This window comes from Pundamilia nyererei, unplaced genomic scaffold (assembly GCF_000239375.1).
Source record: "Pundamilia nyererei isolate P.nyererei 1_Seehausen unplaced genomic scaffold, PunNye1.0 scaffold00057, whole genome shotgun sequence".
In the NCBI taxonomy this organism is placed as follows: domain Eukaryota; kingdom Metazoa; phylum Chordata; class Actinopteri; order Cichliformes; family Cichlidae; genus Pundamilia; species Pundamilia nyererei.
Genome location: NW_005187458.1, coordinates 1,756,742 through 1,768,908, shown reverse-complemented (window position 1 = coordinate 1,768,908; position 12,167 = coordinate 1,756,742). Strand labels below are relative to the sequence as shown.

Below are 12,167 nucleotides of genomic sequence, written 5' to 3'. Positions count from 1 at the left end.
AAACGTTTCTCCCACTGGAAACGCTTCGTCCAGATGAAAATAATCAACCTTTTGGGACCAAACAAAAAACATCCCCAAAAAATAATTATGAGAACATACAACCATAACAGAAAATTGTATATTGTGAAGTGTATGTTCTACTCACCTGTTCATTTCCCATACTCAGGTCTGAAAAAGTGTACTTCTCTACAGCCTTAGAGGTAGCTAGAAATAACAGACAGAACTGTGAAATTCATGCTCACTGAAAATGGCCTAACTGATGGGGTTTGTTTTTTCACTAAAAGTACCTTCACTGGGTTTGCAACGTGTGGCCCTAAAACACAGCTTGGCTCTTTCTCTGCTGCCAAGTTTACATTCTGAAGGAGAAAAGGAAGAAAAAGACAAGTTACGATCCACATCAATATCCAGCTTCTGTCTGATTTCTTTCATTTAATCCATTATTAGACTCAACTCACTTCTCTCACAAATATAAAAGAACTCACCCACCACTTTAATCACATGCTAGATCTCGTTCTGACATATACCAGAGACACTGAAAATGAAACAGTATCCTCAAAGTGCTGTAACTAAGTTTAACCATATAATTCCTCCTTTAATGTTCGCCTTTGACAGTTATACCAGGAAGTCAAGTACTTCTGATTTGGGGGTTTCTTTTTCAAATGATCCACAGTCTCCACAGTCACGCGCAGCGACGATGTAAATGTATTAAGAAGATAATCCGACCTCTGTACAACTAGATCAGATAGCTGCTCCACACTGTTGGCACATGGCATTGAAGAAGAAAACAGTGGAGATCACTTGTATGGTGGAAAGAAAATGACATATCACTAATTCAAAACACCTTCGTGTAGCCTGGAAAAAAGTTTGTTGTTCATAAAAAAGTCCTGCATGTTACTGTCCCTCACTAGTTAAAGGAAATAACATTAGGTTTCTCTTGATGTCATCCATATAAAAGAAGTGCTTACTGATTACTCTGTTCTACAGACTATATCCATTGATCTAGTCATTGGTAGTCAGTGGTACTTGCTGGCAACTTGTGCAATTTCCTTAAAGTTGGCCTCTAGTGTTGTTCATCAGGATCCATGTGTGAGACATTGAGTCGCAGGATTTCTTGCAATCAGTCCAGGTGGTGTACAGACTGGTCACAGTCTGATCTTACAGTCTTAATTGACTGCTTTATCTGCTAGTAACTGGTATTTCTGTCATTTCACTCATGTATTGAGCTATGTGCCTGTTCATGTTAGCAGCTATGATACCTGACCGGAGCTTCGATGTATTGCTAATATACTGACTGGTCCCTTCTGGGGGATTATTTCCAGGTGCAACTCATCCATTAGCAGCTGGTTCATTTATAAGTGTAAGTCTAAGTGTATTTTTGTTTTCTGACAGTGTAGTATTTTATTCTGTTGTATATAGTATGTTATTCTTATTATCTTGTTCCATTGTTTTTCTTAATTTTTGCTACTGTAACTTTGTACTGTCCACTTTCTGCTGTGACACAAGTTTCCCACGTGTGGGAATAATAAAGGTTTATCTTATCTTATACTGCCAGGCGCTCATGAATGCCGTTAGCTTCTTCAGTAGGTAGGCGTGAATCATGTTGGTGACTGGTGCTGTCCAACTGTTTATGATTCAGACTTTGTCTTGAATGTCTGGCCTCCTGTATGGGCAGCTTGCTGTACTTCTCAGACATTCCTTTCTTAATCACACCTTTCTGCAGCTCTAATAGTTGGCTAACTTCTCTTAGTGCTGCCTTGATATTGGCCTTCAATCTCCTTCTCCATGGAGAGGTCTGCTCCATGACACTGTTCATCTTGTAGCCAAGGATCTCATTGATTACTGCTGCTGTGGTGTAGATGTTCCACTTTCCCAAAATGAAAGTGAAAGAGGCATGATTTTGAACCTCTGAAGGAGATCTAGCTTCATCACAAATAATTAAAATACATGGGCACAGAACCGGTCAGCTGCTGCTCTAGAAGCAATTGTTTTTAATGGGTTGAATCTTTGAACTTCACCATAGAAAATTATATTCATCAATCATGCTAACACTGTATGGAGAAACTGAACTAGCCCATTAAATGAAATGAAGCACAAATCTTCTGGTGTACCAGACCTCACCTTTATCCTTGTTCGGGTTGATGTACTTGTGAAGGCGCCAATGTTGGCTGCTACTCGAGACCTGAACGATGTGGAACTCTCGCACACCACCTTCATTCTGTGAGAAGAGTAATGTTCAATCGTTATTTGTGCAGCAGGCATGATTTAACTATGTAACTGTGTGTGCTATGCTGAGCATCTCACCGTATTGATGTTCTCCACATCAATAAAGACAAGGGTTCCACTGCTGCCTTTTTCATCCAGACAGTGATGTGGAGGAACACTGCTGCGACAGGCTGATGCCTGTATGCTCAAAGACCGACTAGCACAGATAAATACTGTGTGGCGCAGCACCCGGTGACTTTACATGCGGAGAGAGGGAAAAGAGAAAGCCTTATTGTTTTTTCCCAAGGATTATGAGAACTTTCAGCACAAACGTACACAAACCTGAACTATGGCTTGTGCCATTATGTGACCCCACACATAGCAAACTAAAAAAAAATAAATTTCTTTGTTAAGGTCACAGTCCAGTCCGTGCGTACCCAAAACAGCCATGTTTAATCCAGATAAGGATATGATTTATAGACTTTGTCACACAGAACGTGTAAAGAACTTTGTATACATTACATAAAAGTTATAAACTGGTGATATTAAATGATCAAAGTATTTGATCCCCTACAACCTAGGCAGAGTTCTGGCTCACAAAGATCAGCTGCGTGCCCATGTGGCAAACAGATTTCAAACAATTACAGATTAACTTGTTGCGCCCTTGTCCACTAAATCAATTCGTTCACACTCCAAGCTCTCCACCACAATGGGCAAGACCACAGAGCTGTCAAAGGATGTCGGGGACAAGATTGTACACATCCACAAGACTGGAAGAAGCAAGAAGCTTAGTGAGAAGTTGACAAGTGCTGGTGTGGTTAATAAGAAATATAAAACACCTATCGATGGTTCTCAACTGAAGCTTTATATAAGATCTTGCAATAACAGGATGAGGATTATCATGAGAAAGGTGATATATCATCCCAAGAATACATGGGAGAGATTTGTTGATGACTTAAAGGCAGTTGGGAGGAGAATCACCAAGAACACCATCGGTAATATACTACTCCATTATGAATTTAAATCTTACAGCACCCGTGAATTTGCCCTGCTCAAAAAATGGCACAAGTACAGGCCCATCGCACGCTTGCCAGTGAACATCTAAATGATTAAGATAAAGCATTATAATCAGATGAAACTAAAATCGAGCTCTTGAGCAACTTGAACCACCTTATTTGGAGGAAGAGAAAAGCTGAGTATGACCCAAACGTGGATGACTTCAATACACTACGGGACAAGGTCATAGCACCTGCACGGCTGTGGCTCCAAGCAATCAGAATGGTACTAAAATGTGACGTCATCAGACTGCATGCCACCAATTGGCTGGTCAGTGGAGTCGTTCGATGAGTCGTGAGTGTTTCGTTCACAAAATTCAAAACTGCCATTTTTTTTGAAACGGCAACAAGGGAAAGGGTCCGAACAAACAAAATCCAACACAAACACCAAAACAAACAAAAACAACTCCGTGATCCCCTCGACTCTGATCAAAAGCCACAGACCGAGCAGCAGGTATATTGTTGCCTTGACGTCCACCTTTGCTATAGCATTTGTGTCGCATACTAATTACATCACGGGACGCTCGGACACGTTGCTATATCAATGACCACGCACATTAGGTGATACTTGATCTAAGTTGAATTGTGGTGAGCCGATCTGAGTAGGTACTAATGGAAAAAGGGCTTAAAGTTTATGAGTAGCCAAGCCAATCTTCTTCCTCCGTCCTATAGAAAATCTGTAGAGGGAGCTTAACTTCAAGTTTCTTGAATGCTGCCTGACACCTCGAAGGATTTAGAGTTTCTGTAAAGAAGAGTGGGTCAAAAGCACCGTCTTGCTGACAAAGCACTGTTTGCAAGCAAGGGCTTCTCCAAAAAAATACTAAATCATGTTTTGCTTGGGGACCAAATACTTGACATGCAAATAAAATGATAAGGTTTATGTAACGTGTTTATTTCTAGAATGTTTTGTTGATATTTTATCTCTCTCCATTAAAACTATCATTTCACATATAGACTGTTTATTTCTTTGTAAGTTTTCTCTTTACAAATTCAGCAGGAGATCAAATAATTATTTTCCCACGGCTACATGCCCCTTTTCTTCACTGGTGCCCCGGCACTGAAATAATCTACTTTTTGTCAATATAATCAAAAAATACATAATAGAAGTATTTTTCAATCCTTAATTTATGTAAGTTACATTTCAGGCTGATCATGTTTCTTTGAAAAATACTAATATGTTCCAAGAAATGATATGTATGCCTACAGGTCAGTTCACAAAAGTGCTTAATTTTCAATTTTTACCTTATCTTGAGTCCTTTCTCTGCGCTCTCATAATAGAACAGAAAGTTGATTTCATGGACTCCCTCCTGGTCTGGTCCTCTCAGCCAGAGAGGCAGCTGAGTGGACTGCCCTGGTTGCAGGATGCTGCCATCTATTGGAATTTCTATCACACCAGATGGCTGTCGGAAATCATCAGCTGAAACCAGACTCTCTGTGGCTTCTGAGGCCCGCTGGAGAGGTGTGGCCACGGTTTTATAAGGTGAACAATTTTCAGCTGACGTCGGGCTGAGGGGTGTTGTGGCCTGGCTGCCAAAGGTGAAGAAAGCGGCGTGTGTGGACACCACTCGCAGGCCACACAAAGCAACACCGCTGACATTACAGAACTCAACATATGCTTTTCGGATTTCGCCACACAGCAGAGCAGTGGGAAACTGCAGGAAAAAAACCTGACATACAAACACACACACAGAGTAATAAACAGAAAGCAATACTGCAGCATCACCACACATAAGTGAAACGACACTTGAAAGCATAGATATTCAAGTAGAGGTTCATTGGAAGCCTGTTTTAAAAGCCCAGCTGTTACTGGGGGAGGGGAAAAAATTTTTTCCCCTTCCTAATTTCTAATTATGCTAATTTGTTACATATGTTTCAGATCATCAAATTTAAATATTAGACAAACAGTAAACAATAAAACGAAAATGCAGTTTCTGGTAGAAGATTTAATTTATAAGGACAGAAAGCTGTCCAAACCCACATGGCCCTACGTGAAAAAAATGAATGTCCCACAGCTTGAATCATTCATTAACAGTAATAAACCAGACCTGTTGAATCAATAAATCACGTCAATAGAACATGTCTAACAAATTTAAGTACGGTATGCTAAAACATCATCATGCAACGCATCCTGTCACGATGTCAAGAAACTCAAGAACAGATGAGAAAATCATTGATATCTATCCACCTGGAAAGACTTAAAAAGACATTTCTAAGGCTCCAGCCAACAATAATGGAGTCATTATCCACAAATCAAAAAAACAAAATGAAAAAAAATATAATTCTTTTTCACAATTGTTTTTTTAATAGTTCATCCATCTGGACAGGAGTGTTGACTGACCAGTAGCCAGTATGTGTCTGTTGAGCCTTATTTGAAACAAGAACTCTCGACTGTGTCTGTAGTGTAGATGTCATTTTTTGGATTTGAACTGAATTCTGTGACAGATATTCATAATATATATGATACAGCCTGTCAAAAAACTAACATTGCACGTTACTGTCGAATTAGATATGTTTGTCCGTTAGATCCATGTGTATGTGTGTTTATAGTTTCTGTTTTCTAGCAAAGCTTGCTAGCATTATTTCAACTTCAAACTCTACCCTCCCATCAAAGTTTTCCCACATCTGACTCCATAGAACTAACATAGAAAAAAATGTTTTCAACATGCAGAATCTAAAACCCAGTAAAGTGATTTCATGATGACTACATCCATGAAGGTTTTCAGAATAAGTCCTACCTCCATCAGGGGCATAGGTGCTGTTATGATGGGATTCAGACGTCGATCAGGACCATGACGAACTGACATCTTGTCCTCTTTGGTCAGATTAAGACGTGGGCCAAGGATGTTCAAGTCCTGTTTCCCACGAACCATCAAATCTAGAGTCTGCTGGTCTGTAAACAAGAGGAAATCCATATGGTTTCTAACTGGCAGCAAGACAAAAAAAAAAAAGTACAACATATTGGAATTTTATTTATTTATTTTTTTAAATACCATGTAATGCATAATGCAAATGGAAAAACATTCTGTCTTCATCAAATAATAATAAAGCATATGAGTTGACATGAGGTCAAATTTACCTTCAGTGCTAGAAGCCATTTCGCCAGAGGAGCCTGCAGCCAGGTTGTACACTACACCCACAATGTTCAGCTGACCAGTTCTGTGTGGCAGCAGCTTGAGTCGGGCCTGAGATCAAAGTGATCAGCACAAAATAACTGGATTTCTGTTTAGCATTAGGTATTTGTATATGTCATGATGCATGCTCAATCATCCAGGTAAGGAAATCCCAAAATGTTGATTCTGTTCATCTGGATGTTGTGTTTTCAGTGGTGTTTGCATTATGCATTACATTTTGTCACTCATCCAAGTGACTTCTTCAGTCTCTGCTGACTGCACGTTTCCCCAACCTTGTAAAGAGCACATATGGGCAATGACTGAAACTAGCACCGCTGGTAAACAATGGGTTGCGATGTCAGTTTGTTGATCATTAATATTCAAATTATCACAACCATTTATCAACAACCACTGATCAAATATAAAATCTTAGAAATATGGTATCTAACCAGATTCTTACTCTGGATAGCATTACCTTGGCCTCCAGAAACACTGTGAGGAACCTTGGAGTCATTCAATGCACATATTAAACAAATATGTAGGACTTCTTTCTTCCATTTGCACAATAAAAATTAGAAACATCCTGTCTCAGAGCGACACTGGAATAACTAGTCAGTTTATTACTTCCAGGCTGGACAACTGTAATTCATTATTATCAGGATGTCCTAAAAACTCCATGAAAAGCCTTCAGTTAATCCAAAATACTGTAACAAGAGTACTGACAGGGGCGAGAAAGAGAGACCATATTTCTCCTATATTGGCTTCCTGTTAAATCCAGAATTGAATTTAAAGTCCGGCTCCTCACATTCAATGTCTTGAATAATCAGGCCCCATCTTATCTTAATGACCTTGTAGTACCATATCACCCTATGGAGCACTTTGCTCTCGCACTGCAGGCTTACTTGTTGTTCCTAGAGTATTGAAAAGTAGAATGTAGGCTCAAATTTTACATTTCAGTAATGGTAAAGGTGAGCGCTGTCATGCACTGTGAGAAGTTTCCTGGTTGAACCCAGACTAGGGCCTTTCTGTGTTGAGGCAGAGCCTTCATCTTTAAGGCCCCTCTTCCATGGAACTGATCAGTGGTCATGGCAACTTGCATATTAATGATCAAGGAACTGAACTCACAGCCCACTGTTTGTCAGTGATGCTAGTTTCAGTCATTATAAAAATGTACTGTTGATAAGGTTGGGGAAACCTGCAGTCAGCTGAGACTGAAGACGTCACTTGCATGAAATGTTTCTCCGACTGAAAACGCTACGTCTAGATGAACAGAATCAACTTTTTTGGATGAAGAGAGTACAGTACAGTAAAATTAGTATCTAGCAGATATTTTAAATACTTGTAAAAGTATTTTAATACTCTACGATTTTCTGAGGCCAATGTGAATACTTTTTGAGCATCAAAGGCCTATTTCACCAAAGTGCATTCAGTTTGTGCGGTCACTTTTATTCGCCAAAACAGAACGCACAACACTAAAACTGAAAAGATTAAACTAAGCTGTACTTAAGATATGCTTAATGCTCACTGGCATTAAGCATATCTTATTGTACAATTTCACATGAAAGATTATCACTATGTGTAACCTCCTTCCTCATGTGAATGCAAACACATGTTGTGACTCTCTTTGTATTTCCCAACACTAGGTCAGAATTGTTAAAAAATGTAGCAGCATTATGAAACAGAGAAGATTCTGAAAAAAGATCCATGAATTTACATTTAGAGACCAGCTTACCATTTTGGTCTCCTCTGGACCCAACTGAAACTCCTGGATAGTCTCAGAGGTCACAATATCATCTTTCTGTGTCATCTGCAAGAGGAAGCATATAATGAACAGATTAGAGAAAAAAATAAGATTAGACCTAAAAACAAGGTGAAAATAAATCACAGTTCCTAAGAGCATATTTGTTCATGTTGCCCACCCCTACAGCCGAGGTCTCCTCATTGGTAATGGTCTCTTCTGTCATCTCCTTTGATGAAGATGAACCGTCAACAGTAAACCTCCACAGGAGCGAGAGGCTTGACAGGGCCAGAGAAACCTTCAAAGGATTCCTGAATGTCACCTCCACTATGATTGGCTCTGTAAAGACAAAGAAGATTGCATAGCGTGTGGGCACAATTTATTAGACATGGGATGGCTCAAACTTTACATTTCAGTAATGGTACAGGTGAGCGCTGTCATGCACTGTGAGAAGTTTCCTGGTTGAACCCAGACTGGGGCCTTTCTGTGTTGAGTTTGCATATTTGTATTGTGCCTTCATAGGTTTTCTCTGGGTACTACAGCTCAATCCATACATGCGCGTTAGGTAACTGGTAATTTTAGCTTGGCCACGGCAGTGACATTGGTAAAGTGGAGAGAATAAATACTATATGAATATATGGTTAAATGTGGCTTGAAGTATTAAGTGCTTTGAGTTGACAGGAACCAGAAAAGCACTTATAACATTTTAAAGTTCCCGTGTTAGTGCTGAACACATCTTACCTTCAACCACAGCCAGGGGATGACGGAGGTTGTCTGTCTGACTGTTGAGGCAGCACTGAGTGGGCTGAAAATTTACTGGGACAACACCCCCATTTGCAGACGCTACAAGCTGCTCTTCTAGATGGCACCACATGGCTGACAAATCCTGGTCAAACTCCTGGTCCAGTGACACGTGAGTGGCTGCCTGCTTTTCTCCTGAACAGATCAAATATCAGATTAAATACAAACCAAAAATGCAAAACACTTAATTTTGCTGTAAAAAGTCTGACAGTAAACCTCTGCTTGGATATGTCAGCATCCTATGTACACTCTACATTTTCATGTTACGCTTTGCATTGAAAACAGGGTTTAGACAGGGTCCATAATGGTCATAATATATACAAATATTTGCAAACTGAACGCTGGTGTCACAAGAATTCTGGATATCTTAACTTTACATGGACTCCTTCACAAGGTTTTCTACTTTTATTTTCTTGGTTAATAACAGATTATGATTCACACAAAACAAAAAATCTAAGAAGCACTGAATTTATGTTTGTTTTTGTGCTGCAGCAGCCTGTATGCTTCCCATGTGCTTGTATGCATGCCTGACAACATTAGGGCATGAGATGACAATGAGACGACAGATAGTGTCCTGGGAGATCTCCAAGATTTGGACCAGTCATCACTGACCTAGTGGTGACCCATCACTGGCCCATCTGACGCTGCAACCTGGGAGCATCAGATGGGCCAAAGCATGATGTCCTAGAAGTGTTCTATTGTATCTTGGTCAGGTTAATCTGGAGGGCAGGCCTATTATTTCCTTCACCCTCCTGGAACTGTTTTATATCCCAGCCACATGAGACAATTCATGCACTGGGAGGGACCCAGAACCCACTGCACCCCTGACAATAGGTCCAAGAATTTCATCCCAATATCTAATGGTAGTTAGGGTGCCATTGCCTTGTCTGTAGAGGTCGTGCATCTCTCCATGGATATGCGTCCTTAGACTATTACTGATCCATCAAACTGGTCACACTCAAAGATGTAATAGGCAGCAAAATGTTCTCCATGATTTCTCACATGTGCTCAGGGTGAACCTGCTCTCATCTCATCAAAAAAAAAAAAGACCCACAGGGTGCCAGTGGCAGACCTGGTAAATCTGGTATTCAGGCTCCACAGTGCCAGGCAGGTAAACACAGGGCCCACTAGAAGACATTGGGCTGCCAGGCCACTCTCACGAACTCTTCAATTTTGACCAAGCAATCAGAAACAGACATCACACTGGTGGCCTGCTAGGGGCCAATTTGGCTCTGGTAGTGGTGATCCTGTTCCTTCTTGTACAAAGACGCAGATACTGGTCCTGCTGCCTTGTACTAGCATGTCCCGCTCTCCTAGAGTAACTAGCAACAGTGGGAAGGACAAACTCCTTGTTAGCAGTAAGAAACCTCTGGCAGAATCAGGTTTAGGGGTGAAGCCATCTACTGCGACCAGTTGAGAGTGAGGGGAGGAAGACTGAAAAAAGACACACTATCGAAGAGAACAAAAAACTGATAAAGCCTAATGATTAAATGCAGAGTGGTATATAAACACATTAGCGAGGGGAAAAAAACATCTAAAAAGGTGAGTGAAGAAGAAACACTCAGTGGATCATTAGAAGCCCCCAGCAGCCTAGGGGAGACAAATCAGGGTCACCTGATCCAGTCCTAACAATGGGCTTGATCAAAAAGCCGTAAGCCCAATCTTTAGAGGGAAAAAAAAAAAAAAGGGAGGTTGTCCATCTCCTGAAATCAAACTAACACTTAGTTCACAGAAGAGGGGCCTGGAACCTGAAGGCTCTGCCTCCCATTCTACTTTTAAATACCACAAGTAAGCCCACAGTCTGAGAGTGAAGTCCTCTAGTGGGAGGTGCGGTACTATAAGGTCAATAAGATAAGATGGGGCCTGATTATTCAAGACATTGTACATGAGGAGCAGGATTTTAAATTTGATTCTGGAATGAACAGGGAGCCAATGAAAAGTAGCCAATATGGGCGAAATGTGCTCTCTTTCTAGTGCCTGTCAGTATTCATGCTGCAGCATTTTGAATTAACTGAAGGTTTTTCAGGAATGATGCTGATCTGTATACAAAATCAGGCTTGACACTTACAGATGCAAACCTTGAAATTCACACAGCCCTGGGCATTTCACATTGTGTGTGACAGTCTCCAAAGCAATAATGTTAGTTATTGTCTTGTGGATTAAAAGCCATACATAAGCATGTGCCTCGACTCCTGTAAAGTTTATAGAGGCAGCATATGAGTCGTGTGTGTTACAGTAACGTTGTCATTTATGCCGCATTGCACACAGGCAAATAATATCTTTCAGCTGCTGGTATATCGATAGGTGTACCCTGCACCACTTCCCAAAGTGTTTTGTACACTTTGCTGCTTAGTGATAAAGGAGTAGGCTCGAGGACATTACCTTCTGCAAGGCGGCGTTCGTGTCCAAAGTAGACTCTTGTTGCTGAGCTGTGGATGCAGGGCAGAGGAAGCTGGGGAAGGCTGACTTCATTTCCTCCCAACACGCTCTATAATAACCGAAACAAAACAAAAAATTATACGCAAACATAAGAGTTTTTGAAAGTTGTTTTTTTTCTGAACCAGGTCAAAATGCAGAAATGTTACTGATTACACCAGGTGCTACACACAAAATCCCCAGTTTAAATTTTCACCATCATATACAGATAAAGGAATATATATAATAGTTTTTATTAATGACATTCTTAGACTTGTGAAGCTACATGCTCCTGGGACCAAAGCTACATGCAAACCACGTGACAAAGAATCCAATTTAAAACTGTTGGATAAGGATAAACAGATTTGGTGTGCTTGTAATTGACGTCAGAGGCAATAACACTCTGTAACCTCACTATAATTAATGTTGGGTTGGTGTGCAACTTTGACAAAACAAACTATAGTTCCTTTGTGATAAAGCTATTAAACTAGGGTGCAATCAGGTCACAATCTCATATAATGCTGCTTATATGCCACTACTGAATTTTTACTTTTATTTTACTATTTAACTGAATGGCAAATAGTACAATGGACTGGTTCTTATATAGTGCTTTTCTACTCAACCTAAACACAATATTAAATTTTAATATTAAATTCTATAAAATGTAGATAGAACATAATGTGCAAAGTGCTTGTACCAAGTCCACTGTGGAACGTTTTTGTAGCCTGAGTAAGTAAGTGTGTTATCGTGACACATTAACTAACTAGTGAGCAGGGTGAGAGGGCGTTGTTAAGTACTGACAGCCTGGAGAAAGAAAATGTTCTTGTGCTGTCAGGTTTTGGTTGT

The 12,167-nt window shown here is 40.3% G+C and overlaps 1 protein-coding gene across 2 annotated transcripts in view; it reads right to left on the bottom strand.

Annotated features, from left to right (window-relative positions):
- Positions 1-12,167, bottom strand: part of trappc8 (trafficking protein particle complex subunit 8) — a 29,441-nt gene that overhangs the window by 5,176 nt on the left and 12,098 nt on the right. For both annotated transcript variants that reach the window (XM_013911166.1, XM_013911167.1), the window contains 11 exons: positions 11,289-11,394; positions 8,847-9,041; positions 8,287-8,444; positions 8,100-8,174; positions 6,334-6,439; positions 5,993-6,147; positions 4,500-4,924; positions 2,302-2,458; positions 2,119-2,215; positions 288-356; positions 146-204 (listed from right to left, as the gene is read on the bottom strand). In XM_013911166.1, coding sequence (XP_013766620.1) covers positions 146-204; positions 288-356; positions 2,119-2,215; positions 2,302-2,458; positions 4,500-4,924; positions 5,993-6,147; positions 6,334-6,439; positions 8,100-8,174; positions 8,287-8,444; positions 8,847-9,041; positions 11,289-11,394 — 1,602 coding nt within the window. The remainder of the gene's footprint in view (positions 1-145; positions 205-287; positions 357-2,118; positions 2,216-2,301; positions 2,459-4,499; positions 4,925-5,992; positions 6,148-6,333; positions 6,440-8,099; positions 8,175-8,286; positions 8,445-8,846; positions 9,042-11,288; positions 11,395-12,167) is intronic.